The sequence below is a fragment of the Sarcophilus harrisii genome, chromosome 2 (assembly GCF_902635505.1).
Source record: "Sarcophilus harrisii chromosome 2, mSarHar1.11, whole genome shotgun sequence".
NCBI classification, from domain to species: domain Eukaryota; kingdom Metazoa; phylum Chordata; class Mammalia; order Dasyuromorphia; family Dasyuridae; genus Sarcophilus; species Sarcophilus harrisii.
In genome coordinates, this window is record NC_045427.1 from 373,345,216 (window position 1) to 373,360,652 (window position 15,437).

Consider the following 15,437-nt stretch of genomic DNA (forward strand, 5'->3'; position numbering starts at 1 on the left):
AGATTTTTTCTCTTTACATCATTTTTAAAAAATTCTTATTATAGTATATAAGAATGTAGATTATATTCGTGGTTTTATCTTGTGTCCTGCCCCTTTACTAAAATAATTTTTTATCTTCATTTTTTGTTTACTGTCTTAGGTTTCTTAAGGCATATAATCATGTCATCTGCAAATAAAGACATTTAAATGTCTTTATTACAGATGCTTATTCCTTTATTTTCTTTTTCATGGCTTACTGCTATTTGCGAAATTTCCTAAAATTGATAAATAGGAGTGGTAAGAGTGAATATTTTTGGTTAACAACTTCCTCTATAATTTTTGTCTCCATATCTAATATCTAGTAAATAATAGATGCTTAATAAATATTTATTTGTTGAAATGATTTTTTGTTTGTTTTTGAAGTGGTACAGGTATGGGAATGGAACTTAATATAATAGACTTTTTCAACATGTTTCTTAATTTTGCTGACCTTTTTTTCATTCTTCATTATAAAGGAAGAGAATGAGTAACTTAGTGGAAAGTTTAGGTTAAGTAAAATCAAAAAACATGAATTTTTGTTAAAAAAAAACAAAAAAATTAACATTTATATAACGTTTTATGATTTTCAAAGCACTTTACAATCTTTTATTTATTTATTTTTTTTACCCATTCAAAAATGGGGAAACTAAGACTGACAGAGTATATATGAAATGACCAATAAATGTCTGAGACAGGATTTGAACTAGAATCTTTTTGACCCTCAGGTCCACTGTTGTATTCACTATACCACTTAGCTACCTGTAAAAGGAACCAAAAAAACCTGCACATTTTATCTTTAGGGAAAAGATCTTATAGTTTAAAAATAAGCATGAATTAGGGCTATATTTTCTTGAAATTTTCTGAGAAGAAATGATTACTTAAGTCTGTTTTCATTTTTTTCTTTTTGATAAATTTTATTTGTTGACATATTAATTTCTTATTTTGCTGCCTAAAGTAGAAGCAGAATTCAGGAAAAATTCTACCATAATCCTTGTAATGATTCCAGAAGAAAGAAGTAGATGATGACCTATTCTTTTTCAAACTCTTTCCTGAGATGGAGCACAACAACTTATTGTTTCAGTGTTGCTTTTGTATTTTTACAGTAATGTAAAAAACATATTTTTCCAATATATCAGTGGTAATGTATAAACAGAAGTATTGTCAGGATTGTGGAATTATTTTTTTTAAAAATTGACAATATTCTTCAGTATTTCCTCAAAGTTTTATTATATTCTTCAATTTACTTCAGTATTATCTCTTCTAGTTAACATTTTTTACAGTGGATTTTTTCTTAGTATTCTTGATCTTGAAATGAACAAATGCCAGATATCTATTCATATTACTTGCAAAAATGATCATGTCTTTTTAAAAATCCTATATGCATGTTATAGTAGTACAATGAATCTTTTTTATATACTTTAAAATAATATTAACCAAATCACTGATAACATTATATGATTACTTTATTTACAGTCAAGAGAAGAGAGCAGAAAACAGGCTCTTGCAGCAAAGAGAGAGAAAAGAAAGGAAAAAAGAAAAAAGAAGAAAGAGGAACAAAAAAGAAAGCAGGAAGAAGATGAGGAAAACAAACCTAAGGAAAATTTAGAGTTACCAGAGGATGATGATGAAGAAGAGAATGACGATGAAGGTAAGTGATAGTACATATTTTTAAAAGTAATAAAAAATTTTTTGTCTATCTATATTTATATATTATTTTTGTATTTTTCTCCAAAGCTCACCATGATGTATAACTTAATTTTTAATTTTATAGATAGTTTTAATAGTGAACATTTTTAAATTTGGTTTTTTAATTTAAAAATATTTTTAAAATTCTCTCCTTTTCATCTCCCACCCACACAGAAAAAGTAAAACAAAACTCCTGTAACAAATAGATATAGTCGATTAAAATAAATTTCCATATTCATCATGATTAGAAAATAAGTAAGTCATTCTGTATTCTCTGTCTGTCACTTCTCTGTTAAGAGGTGGGTAGCAAACTTCATCATTAATTCCCTAGAATTCTGGTTATTCATTCTTTTCGGAGCTCTTTTAAAAACTTTCAAAATTGTTTGTGTTTATAGTGTTGTAGTAATTGTATAAGTTGTTTTCCTGGTCCTGATTTATAGTACATATTTCTAAATACCCTATAATATTTGAAGCTAACACAGAAACTAGAAAATTAGAGAAAGAAATAAGAATGGGAAAATAGGCAAAAGTAGTTTGAAGAAGAAGTACAGTGTACAGTAAGTCCCTTTGTGAAAAATTGTGCTATGCCTTGTAATTATAATTACCAAGCCTGTCTTTCTAGATGACATGTAAAAATATATTTCTCTTCTTTCATTAAAGAAGAAGAGATAAGGTAATTTACTAGTATAGAATAACACCCATGCTGTCAGACTCAATTTGAGGTATTGCTTCATTTTGCTGCATTTCTTTATCTTTTTTTTTCTTCCCTCTCATTCCTTTTCTTTATTACAAGATATGGCTCACTCTTTAGGGCAGAGTAACCATTATTTTAAAGAGTACGTTTTAAAAAATATTGATAAAAGAAAACTTATATTGTCAAAGAAGTATATTTTTTAAAAACCAATTAGCCATATCCCCTCCTCAGATTCTCAATAACTTAAGTCAGAAAAGAGGCAGCACACATAAAGAAAAGTGAAAGAACATATTCAGAGGCATTATTTAAGAGGTTTCCATAGCCCAAAAGGCTGCACAATTTTACATCATTCAAAGTTTCTAGCCATGGAGTAGACTAGAACCTAACAGATGGACCTTGGGAGTCCAAAAAGGTGGGGATCAGCTCCCTAACAATATTTTGTATTATTAAAATGGCTGTACTATGCTCTGTTTGGGGACTATTTCTAAAATACCACCTTTCTAAGTGAGTTTTTAATTCTAAATTCAAATGATTCTTACCTAAGAATATGTTAACTAAATTTGATTAGGACTTTTTAATGAACTCTATTTTTCATATTAAATTAGATTTAGTGTGTGCTAGTATATTAGTACTGATGGTAACTGATAGTTTCTTATTTAGATGGAATTTGTGAAAACAAAAAAACTTAATCTATTAATGATTGACTATCTGAAACTCATGTTTTGAATATAACATTTCCTTATTCATTTTTATTAGCAGAGCAAGAAGTTCCCATAGAACCTCCTAGTGCAACCACTACCACTACAATTGGGATTTCTGCCACATCTACTACCTTTACTAATGTGTTTGGGAAAAAAAGGGCTAATGTAGTAACAACCCCCAGCACCAATCGGAAAAATAAAAAAAACAAAACAAAAGAGACACCTCCAACTGTGCATTTAATTTTGCCAGATCAACATATATCGCTTGCACAACAAAAGGCAGATAAAAATAAAATAAATGGAGAACCTAGAGGTGGTGGTGCAGGTGGAAATAGTGATTCTGATAACCTGGATAGCACAGATTGTAACAGTGAGAGTAGCAGTGGTGGTAAAAGCCAAGAGTTAAACTTCACAATGGATGTAAATTCATCTGGTGATAGAAGATATACATCATTGTTAATTCATTCTCATGAAGAAAAAACCAGCACCACCACTTCCAAAATGCAAACAAGGTAAGTTTTTTGTCCTAATTTTTTTTTTATATTTTAGATTCTTTTTCCTTTATACCTAAATACTTTGGATTATACAAATTTTATATTATCAAATGCCAACAATCAAATTTGCTAGATTGTCATCTCTGTTCAAAACAGTTTAAAAATTTGATTCTGCCTTCCAAAGCATATTTCACTCTGTTATTTAGGCAACAGAATAATTCCTAACAAATTATTCTTGGTGACTTAAACTAAATTCAACTTCAAAATATACGTAATCCCTTCATCCTACTGTTTGCCTATAAAACTGACAAACAAACCTGTTTGAATTTATTTAGGTACTACTTTGTATAATAACATATTAGGTCTCATTTCTAGCTTTTAAATTTAACTTTATAGTTTAAATTGGAGTATTTGTACACTCAAGTCTATGAAACATTCTGAATGTAATACAGTCTCTCAAATATGAATTATAGGAAGTATGTGATTCTATTAGTGTTTGAGAATCAGAAGAACCTTGTTTTAGTTCTCCTCTGCCATTAAATTATGTGATCTTGAATAAGTCACAAGCTTTGGGAACTTAAATTTTCTCACATTTCACATATATACTTGGCAACAGAGGAAAACGTATTTGAATAATTCTTCTCTAAGATCAATTACATCTCAGGGATTTTATGACATTTATTGACTGTCTAATCATATATTGCTAATAACCATCTTCATTTAGTCTTGAAAGGGTTTTGTTTTATTTTGCTTTTACTAGAAGGAGATATTTTGTCTTTACAGACTTGAAGGTGAAGTTAATTCTAATTCGTTGTCAACAAACTATAAATCAGTGTCATTGCCAGTGAGTTCTCCAAACATAAAACTAAATCTTACCAGCCCTAAGAGAGGCCAGAAGAGAGAGGAAGGGTGGAAAGAAGTTGTGCGAAGGTAAAGTTTATTTTTCATAAGTTTAAGGACTTTTAAGATTTGCATAATGAATTATTATTTTAATCTGCAATGTCATAATTATTCCTAAATGCAGTGAAACTGAATTGAAATATTGCATGTGCTTTTCTTTTATAAACAATATAATACAAGATAGGTTTGGGGGGAGTAGAACATAGTACCATATGAATTGAATTTATTGCTCACTAAAAAATTATTTTATAGCCAGGGAATATACAAAATTTAGCTGAATTTCAGTCTTTAAAGGACCTTACCAGTTTAATGCAAGGGAAAGATAAGACATTAAATACAGATAACTGTAACATACAATATTGTATGATAGATGCATTAGGGAATCATTTTTTTAAAAATCTCTTCGAGATTTTATAGGAAAGTCATTCTAAACAGAGGTATCAGGCTAGTCTTAAGAAGAGAAATGACTTTTGATTTGGTCTTGAAACATTTTATCAACTATATGAGTAGAGGATGAGCATTTCAAACAGAAATAATCTGAATCTTATTTGCTTTGAATGTATATAAAAGGGAATTATATGAGATATGGCTCGAAAGTTGAGAGAATAACAACTGATTGTGAAGAGAAATGGAGGATGATAACCAGGTCACCTAGAAGGGTTAGGTAATAGTTATTTCTTAGAATTAAAGACCCAAGCATGATTCTAGGCTGTTGGGAAGGTAGCCAGTGGTGATAAGGTTGAAGATATATGAAAGAAGATGGGATGAAAACCAGAGCAAGGTGATAGGGAAGGTGCAAGAAAAGGAGTGCTTGTTCAGTGGGATCAAATGCTAAGCTGTCATGTGCTACTATACAGATGTTGGGAATGCAAAGACAAAAAAAGAACAACTCAGGACATGGAACAGAAATGAGCAGGAGGAGAAACAGATGAGGACCAAGACCAGCCACATAGAGGCCTGGCTAGAACTGACAGGAGTAACACAGAGGCGTAAATACATGGGGAAGGTCATCAAGAGATGACAAGTGAAATGCAGGGGCTGGAGACAGACATGCAGCATTTGAGGTTGGATGGAAGACAAACAAATGATTGGTTGGGTAGAGTGGGTTAAATGTTTTCTTCTTTCAATATTGGAGGATTCAAGCCAATACTCTCCCCTAGAGATAGCAATACTTTTCTTGCTGCATATCTGCTTTTATTTGGAAAGTTGTTTTAAAAAAAAAAAAAAAAAAACAACTTTGGTTGATTGGTTGGTTTTTGTTTTTTGGTGGAAGTATAGAAGGCCAGGGAATCCTAAGCTGAAAGACAGGAATGAGGGGGAGGCGGGAGGAGGACACAACAGCCAACTTTTTGGAATATAGGTTTCTTTCAGAATCCTTTGTGTAAAGTCAAATTATGTGTAATATGAATTTATGTAATGCAAATTTATGGTGAGAACTATATGTAATGAAAAAAATTAATGAAAGAGGAATAGCACTTCTGAACTCTATATATAGTTTATATTAAAAATAACCATTTAACACTTAAAAAAAAATGCGTTTTAATAAACAGACTAGACAAGGAAGAATAAAAATAATTGAATTCAATCAGATCTTATCGGTAAATCCAGAAAGTCTAGTTTATCTAGAAAAGAATTTCCTAATTGGTAAGAACTTGTTTGGGAAAGTTGGAAAGCAGTCTGATAGAAATTAAGTTTACACCAACATCTTATACTGTATTCCATTGTAAATTAAAAGTAGATAGGTGATTTGAATATTAAAGATACCATAAATAAATTAAATTCTGTATTTTTCACAGTTATAGATAAGGGATGTCTTAAACCAGACAAGGATAGAGGCAATTTCAAAAGATCAAATCAAGGATTTCAGCTACATGAAATACAAAAAATACTGCACAAGCAAATTAATGCATTTTATTTATATCAATGATTATAATTTATATTATAATGTATATAATTATAACTAGTTATATTTAAAAATTCCTGGGTTGCCTTTGAAGAAATCTTTCTATCAGATATTTCTGATAAGAGTTTATCCAAGATAGAGATAAGTCAAATAAAGGAATAAGACCAAAAGCTATTTCCCAGTAGACAAATACTAAAAAACTAAGAACTGATAATTCTCAAAAGAATTACAGATTATTAAAAGTTATATGATAGAATACTATAAATTACTATTGCTAGTCAACTTAAAAAATTTTTTTTTATTCTAAACATAAAAAAGACTTGCATTTCTATACACTTATAAAACCCAAAAAAGAAAATTATGTATGAAATCATGAATCTTTTCACACTGCTTGCTAAAGTACATGATAAAAATTACTTGTGCTATTAATCTGCCTATTTCTAAAATTCCTTATATTTCTATGCATTTATCTATGCATTTTTTTAAAAATGTTATAATAGTGGAAGAGGAGGGGGTGTTTGCTTTCTTTTGTGTCACTATTATTAACACCCCCACTTCTTTCCCCTGGAATTAATGGAGAGAATAGTAAATAATAGTAAAACAAAATGAAACCTTACAGTCCACAGGTACAAAAAACATGTCTTTGTACCTTATGATTACTACCTTTAGGAAGTAAGTATCATTCTTCAGCATTTGTTGATAAATATTTATTGTGTTTCACAATATATTACTTGGATGGGCTACAATTTCTTTTTTTTTTTTTTAAGTTGAGGCAAAGTTAAGTGACTTGCCCTGGGTCACACAACTAAGAATTGTTAAGTGTCTGAGATGAGATTTGAACTCGGGTCCTCCTGACTTCAGGACTGGTGCTCTATCCACTGTGCCATCTATTTGCCTGGATGGGCTACAATATCAAAAAATCAAACACTTAAAATGAGCTTATATCCAACAAGGGAGACAAGTACTTATGAAAATATAGCATAATTCTAAAGTTAATAAATGCACACATATAGTCTGGGAGAGAAGGCGTATGGCAAGTTTCCAAAAAACCTTTATTAGAATGCTTTTTATGTACCAGGCAGAATTCTGCTGGTGCTAAATTCTGAAGATACAAATGCAAGGGGGAAATAAAAAGTTCCTGCCTTCAAGTAACTTAAATAATAATGGGAGAAGAAAACACATGGAAAGGAATGGAAGGTTATGGGGAAAAGAATGTGGGAGGGACTAGGATATATGAGTTGAAACAAAATATTGAATTCCAGAAAGACCAAAGGGGTAGAAGGAGGACTGAAGGTTTTCTGGCCCCAACCCTTCCCTGAAATAGAAGTTCCAGGAAGAACTCATTAATGGAAGAAGGAATTGATTATGGGATTGGGGGAAGGGTATAGATTTTTCGGGATGAAAACATTGGATGCTTCTTATGAGAAGGCCATTGAATACATAGTATTTAAATGTTCAAAGTCAGAAACACAGGAAGAAAGGGATTAGGAAAATTTTCATTCAGATTTTTCAGAATATATCTTTAAGGAGGAGATATAGGGATTATGAGGCAGAAATAAGGAAAGGGAGAAAGAGAATTGGGAAGGATGCCTTCTAAGCATGTAGAATAGCCAATGCAAAAAGAACTGAGATGAAAAGTAGAGGATCTTAAGTTAAAAGGAGAAAGAAGACTTCGAGGTTACAGAGTGCAGGAGGGAGAGAAATGTACAATGAAGCTTGAAAGAATGGTTAGGCCAACTTATGTAGGATTTTAAAAACTAAACAGAGGAAATTGTGTTTTATTCTGTAAGTAATAGAAAGCTTGCATTTCTATTAGGATTCCTTGCATAGTAGTCACATTGTCAGATCTGAATCTAAGAAATAGCACTTTAACAGCAGCAGTGTATAGAATGGACAGGCATGATGAGGAATGAGGCAGGAAGATCGTTAAGACTGTTGGGGTGACCCTGGTAACAGGTGATGAGGGACTAAACTAAGGTGGTAACTCTGATGGTGGAGAAGAAGAAAAAAGTACAGTAGATTTTATGAAACTAAGGAACCACAAAACAACTAAAAGGAAAGAAAATGAGGTGCTCAGAATAAAGCTTTTGACAAACCTGAGATATAGGTAGAGTGGTGATACTTTAAGCACATTTGGAAGAGGGGAGAGTTTGGGGGAAAATATATAATAAAATCATTTTTAGACATTGAACTTAAAATGTCTCTGGGACATCTAGTTTGAAATTTCCAGTAAGAATTTATATCCAGGACTAAAGTTTGGTAAAGATGAGGCTGATTGTGGGTAGATCCCAAAGTCATCTTCATAGAAATGATAGTTAACTTTTTGAGAGTTGGTGAGCTTATAAAGCAAGAAATTAAAGAGAGAAGAGAAGAAGATCCAGAACATAATCTTGAGAAATACCTACACTCCAGGACCATATTGTACATATTGATCCAATAGGGCAGACTGTGAGGAGGAGGAGGAGTAACAGGTAGGAAGAAAGCTAATCAGGGGAGAGTGGTGCTGTGTAAACTTAAAAAACACATTGGGGGGGGGGGGGAGGAATGGTAATCAAGCATCAGATAGGTTGAAAAAAATTAATATTAAGAAAAAAAAAACATCAGATTTGGCAGTTGAGAGCATTCCTATCTTTTTAAAAAGAATCATTTCAACTAAACTTGAAATTCTAAAATTAAAAGGAGAAATTAATAATATTGAAAGTAAAAAAAACTTGAATTAATAAATAAAACTAAGAGTTGGTTTTATGAAAAAACCAATAAAATAGATAAACGTTTGGTAAATCTGATTAGAAAAAGGAAAGAGGAAAATCAAATTGTTAGTCTTAAAAATGAAAAGGGAGAATTTTCCACCAATGAAGAAGAAATTAGAGCAATAATGAGTTACTTTGCCTAACTTTATGCCAATAAGTTTGATAACCTAAGTGAAATGGATGACTACCTCCAAAATATAGGCTTCCCAGATTAACAGAGGAAGAAATAAATTGCTTAAAAAGTGGGAGAAGAAAAGGGAAAAGGAAAATATTAATAGGGGAAGGGATTCAAAGGGAAGAGGGCAGGATCCTTAAGAGGGAGAGCTACATGCTGCACGCAAGTGGGTCCCATAATTTTAAAACTGGGGAAGAAGGTAAGGGGGGAAAGGGAGCAAGGAAAAAAAAAGCATAATCTGGGGATAATAAGATGGCAGGAAATATAGAATTGGTAATTTTAACCGTAAATGTGAATGGGATGAATTCTCCCATAAAGCAAAGGCAGATAGCAGACTTAATCAAAAGTCAGAACTCTATAATATGTTGTTTACAGGAAACACATTTAAAGCAGGGAGATATATACAGAGTAAAGGTAAAAGGTTGGAACAGAATCTATTATGCTTCAGGTGAAGTCAAAAAAGCAGGGGTAGCCATCTTTATCTCAGATCAAGCAAAAGCAAAAATTGTTCTAATTAAAAGAGATAAGGAAGGAAACTATAACTTGCTAAAGGGTAGCATAGACAATGAAGCAATATCAATGCTAAACATATATGTACCAGGTGGTATAGCATCTAACTTCCTAAAGGAGAAGTTATGGTTGTGGCAAGAAAAAGTAGACAGCAAAACTATAATAGTGGGAGATCTCAACCTTGCACTCTCAGAATTAGATAAATCAAACCACAAAACAAATAAGAAAGAAATTAAAAAGGTAAATAGAGTATTAGAAAAAATAGGTATGATAGATCTTTGGAGAAAACTAAATGGTGACAGAAATGAGTATACTTTCTTCTCAGCAGTTCATGGAAGCTATACAAAAATTGACCATACATTAGGACTTTATTAAAAACCTCAAAATTAAGTGCAAGAAGGCAGAAATAATAAATGCTTTCTTTTCAGATCACAGTGCAATAAAAACTACATGTACAACAAAAAATTAGGAGTAAATAGACCAAAAAGTAATTGGAAACTAAATAATCTCATCCTAAAGAATGATTGTTTCACAAGGGTGAAACAGCAAATTATAGACACAATAATTTCACCAAGATAATGACAACGATGAGACATGATACCAAAATTTGTGGAATGCAGCCAAAGTGATAATAAGGGGAAATTTTATATCTTTAGAGGCTGGCTTGAATAAAATAGAGAAAGAGAAGATCAATGAATTGGGCTTGCAACTTAAAACGCTAGAAAAAGACAAATTAAAAACCCCCCCAAAAAAACTATTGAATTAATAAAAGAATCATTTCAAGTGAATAAGTTTGATGCCAAATTGCAAAGAGTTAAGAAGTGAGAGGAAAAAACATAGAAGTATTAAGAGCTTTTTCAAGTAGTTTGCCTGAAAAAATAAATATATAGGACAACTATAGAGCCTTGTGGGGAAAGTTTTTTTAAGAATGGGGACAACTTGGTCATGTTTGGAAAAAATAGCAAAAAATTTGAAAATTCAGAAGGGAGTGAGATGATGGAGAATGTATTCTGCTGAAAAAAATTAGAAGTTACCAGGTGTCAAGGGCACATGTAAAGAAGTTACTTTGTCAGAGACTCAGAAAAAGGATAATATCAAGGGTATTTGAGGTAGAGAATAAAAGATAATGCCAAATTAGGTGGCTTCAGACGTTAGTCTGAAGTAAAAATCAAGGTCCTAGGGTAGAAAGAAAGGGGATCAAGGGAGTATAAAGGGCTTTAATAGGCAAGAGAAGATTTTAAATACCTTCTCTGAGAAATGTAAACAGAAGAATAAAAGGACATTTAGCTACAGTATGAGGGTCCCTACTATAAATTGGAGAACACGAATTTGTACTGTTCCAAGTTAACATAGTTATAGGACTTCAACTTTATTAATCATCTGGTGATAAGAGTGAGAGTTACCCAGGGCTGAGGTTTAGGAAGTAAAGAGCAGCAGTTGGACAGGGCTGAAGGATGAAGCAAGGAATTCAAGGTCACAAAGAATAGTGTACAGTTGAAATGGCTTTTAAGTTGAAGGTTGGTATGGAAGGACAGTGAATAGATATAAGCAATCTGAAAAAGTGTTGGGGGGTGTAGGTATAAGAGAAATAAAACAGGAAGAAGTAGAAAGACAGGAGGTTTTAGTCAGATAAGAGAATATATTTGAGTTTTTAATCAGGCAAGTGGAACAATTGTAGATAATAGCAAGATGTCATATTTTGTGTAGATGAGGTTGATTGAAGGAGGTTAAATGACCTGTGAATCGGTGCACTTAGAGCTACCATAATTTTGATACAGTAGAAGTTTAAATTTTGTGGAGTAGAATAGGAAAGTTTATTGATAATGAGTAATGAAAATTACAATAATCTTTAGTCTTGTTTTGCCATTGGCAAAGATGATGAAAGAACAGGAATAATCCTTGTTAGAGAGGGTATAGAGGGGCTATAGTTTCACTATACAGTTCATTAATGAACTGTTGCTGGAATTATAAATTCATGCAGTGATCCTGAAAAGTAGTTTAGAATTAGGCAAAAATAGCAATTAAAATGTTCATACCCTTTGTCCCAGAAAAAGTTCGTTGATTAAAAAAAAAAAAAGGCTTTTCATCAAATTATGTTAGCAATTAGAGTTAAATTGTGATATATTAATGTAAATGGACATTCCTTGATGAAACAGTGAACATGATGAATCCAGAAAAGCTTAAGAAGATTACCATGAATGAAAGTGAAGTAAACAGAGCCAAGAAAACAACATAGTGACAGAAACAATATAAATTTAAAAAGCAACAACTATAAAACAATCAAAATTGCATGTTGCAAAATTATAAAGAATAATAATAGTAGCATTTATATAGCCCCTTAGGCTTGCAAAGTGCTTTGCGTATGTTGTCTTATTTATTCCTCATAATCACTCTGTGAGGTAGGTGCTATTATTATCCCCATTTTACAGATAAGGAGAACTGAGGCTGGGAGAGGTTAAGTGACTTGCCAAGGTCACACAGCTAGTAAGTGTTTGATGCCTGACTCCAAGTCCAGCACTCTATCCACTATGCCACCTAGATGCCTCAAGAACAAGCTTGACCCCAAAGAAGAGATATGAGAAGATACCTCCCCCTGCTCCTTTGTAGAGGTCAGAATCCATGGGTGTGCAACATTGCATATGACATCAGAATTTTTTGATGCGTTGATCAGTTTTGCTGATTTTTTTTTTCTTTTACTTAAAAAAAATTGTCACAAGGGATGACAGAGGGTGGAGTGAAATGGATATAATGGGAAATCTGGGTGATACAAAACCAAAGGAATTTGTCAAATCTGTTTTTAAAAAAAATTTAGGAAGGGATGCCTATTCTTTGAGTTTTCAGGGAGAATTAAGTATTTCTAGAAAAAGTTGATGTAAAAACCATGAAGAAAAAAGATCTGAAGAAGCAGAGAGAGAATCCTTGACTTACACAATGAAATTGGAGTATGTAAGAATGTAATGCAGAGGGAAAAGGGAAAGTGGGCCACTACTAAATATTTTCTTCATACTATCATACAGATTTATAGTCTGAAGGATTTTAAGTGAATTGCCTGTATCATGGAGTAAATAGTTATCTTAGGCAAGATTTCAATTCAGATCTTCCTGACTATAAGTTCAATACCCTATCTATCCATTGCACCATCTTGATTCTTCTCATGAAGCTAATCAACAGGAAGCTCTTTTAGAAAATGAAAGAGTTGCATCTTCTGACGGTTGTGTAGTAGGTCCTTGTCCTCTAACGAATAAGAATGTGGATCCACAGGTGGTGCTGATTAAAGGACATCTAATAAGGATAAGTAGAGATGCTTAGTGACTCTCTATAGAGAAAAGTCCTGAGATATACTATTTTGACACTTTGACAACTTGATTGAACAAGAAGGATCTGCTGTTTTCAAGAAACCCACAATCCAAGATATGACAAGAAATTTCCAAGGTTTTTGAAACTATTACTATTTTCTGCCTCTCATGAGTCACATTGGCACAAGTTATATTGCCAGAAGAAATAATTCATAAGAAGATCCTATGGATATGGATGGTAGTTCTGACTTTTCTATCTGTTACATCTCAGTCTTCAAAAAGGAGTTTGGCTATATAAACAATTAGTTAAATCTAGTCAACAAGCATTTGTTAATCACCCACCACACAATGCTAAGCACTATTTAAGGAAACTAGTATCTGAAAATGAAATTGGATTTTGGAATCTTGGCTTTAAAAATTAGCGATGACAGATCGCTGGTAAGGGGTGAAATATTTCTGACCAGGGTTGATCATGTTATGTTTTATTGGAATTTTGCTAACTTAACCTAAATGTTTTGAACCAAAAAGAAATAGAAAGGGGAGGGGAAAAAAACATATATATATACTCACAAAAATATATAAACAATAAATATAAATATAAACAATATAAATATAAAGAAAAGCCCCGTATGCACTGAAATTTTTGTGCCAGCACATTATAGTTAACAAACAACAGGAAACAAAATGGAAGTTCTTAAGACTCGAGGAATGTAATTTGTGTTGCAAAAACATTAATGAATGTTATTGTGCTATAAGAAATGACTATGATAGATACAAAAAAGTATGGAAGGTTTATATGAGCTGATACAACTTGAAGTAACAGAACCAGGAAAAGTAGATTCACAATATCTGCTACAACATAAATTTTAAAAACAGCCCTCCCCCCCAAAAAATTTAGAAACTGAATGTTGCAAAATTGTAGTGATCAAACATAACTACAAAAAAGAAATATGAGAATATTCTTTTTTTATCCTTTGCTTCTTTGCACAGTTGGAAGATTATGAGTATGATAAACGTCAAGACTTTTTAATACATTAATGGTTTTTTTCTCGTTTTTATAAGGAATGACTCTGGGATGTACATTGGGAAGTGTGTTTTGATGTAAATAAAAATTTAATTTTTAAAAATGTAGGAAAACGGGGCAGCTAGGTAGCGCGCAGTAGATAGAACATCAAACCTGAAGTCAGGAGGAACCCGAGTTCAAATTTGCCCTCAGACACTTAACACTTCCTGTGTTATCCTGGGCAGTCACAACCCCAATTGCCTCAGCAAAAAAAAAAAAAAAGGAAAGGAAAAAATTTATAGGAAAACAAGCCACCAGGATAGGATGCCGGATTTGGGTATGACATGAACTTTAATAATAAAGTAAGTTATATCCAAGTGTTTATAACTGAGAAGAAAAAAAATCTGCATAAATGGGTTATACACCTTTGATTTCTAAAATCATTGAATAACTTAGAATAGATAAGTAATTTTCAAGAATGAAATTCTGAAACTGCAATCCTAATAAGGAAAAGGAGTTTCTTAAAAGAGACCAATATGAATTTTCAGGGAATTCATCATCCAATTTATATTTTTAAAAGATGTGTACAGAAAATAGAAGAAAAGTAGAAGAGAATCAATTTTAAAAGAAGGGCATTGTTCTAGAAGAGTAATGTCTGAAGTGTTTTAAAACTCAGAATGAAACAAAGCTAGCAAGGAAAGCTTCAAACATCAAAAAATATAGAACAGAATCAACTCTGTTGACTGGGGAGAATGGGATTCAAAAAAAGGTAACACTAGTGACATTGATTTGTGGCATAATTCTAGTGGCTATTATTTAATATCTAGAAGAAGAAGTCATGTTCACAAAGAGCTAAAAATTCAAGAATAGTTCATTCTAGACTAACATAATTTCCCTTTTTGACTCATCAAGGAAATACTGTATTTGTCATTTACTTAGAAATTAGTAAATGTTTGACCAAATCCCTCATGTTATTCTTGTGGAAAAGATAGTGATATGCCTTAGCACAGATTAGGAGATTCAAAACCAAATAAATGGTAGAAACAAATTATAATTACTAACAATTCTTTGTGAATGTGGAAGCATAGCTTCCAAGTTGCTTGGCTTTGTAATTTTTAAAATTTCCATAAAGTTATAAATGGAGTGCTTATAAAATTTGCATATTATGCAAAACAATTATTTAATCCATTTAGCAATTACTTAACCCATTGGGTAAAGGGATTGAAAAGAATCTGTTTAGACCATCAGTCCAAATCTAATAAGATGAATACCTAGATTCAAAAATGATTTAACCACAAAATTAGGAA

The 15,437-nt window shown here is 32.0% G+C and overlaps 1 protein-coding gene across 9 annotated transcripts in view; it reads left to right on the forward strand.

The window, feature by feature from the left end:
* The window catches only part of LOC100933962 (ankyrin repeat and KH domain-containing protein 1), a 134,404-nt gene that overhangs the window by 107,937 nt on the left and 11,030 nt on the right, over positions 1 to 15,437 (forward strand). For 7 of the 9 annotated variants that reach the window (XM_031953392.1, XM_031953393.1, XM_031953397.1 and 4 more), the window contains 3 exons: positions 1,492 to 1,666; positions 3,155 to 3,611; positions 4,377 to 4,523. In XM_031953392.1, coding sequence (XP_031809252.1) covers positions 1,492 to 1,666; positions 3,155 to 3,611; positions 4,377 to 4,523 — 779 coding nt within the window. The remainder of the gene's footprint in view (positions 1 to 1,491; positions 1,667 to 3,154; positions 3,612 to 4,376; positions 4,524 to 15,437) is intronic. The other 2 variants (XM_031953391.1, XM_031953395.1) reach the window with 1 other exon arrangement.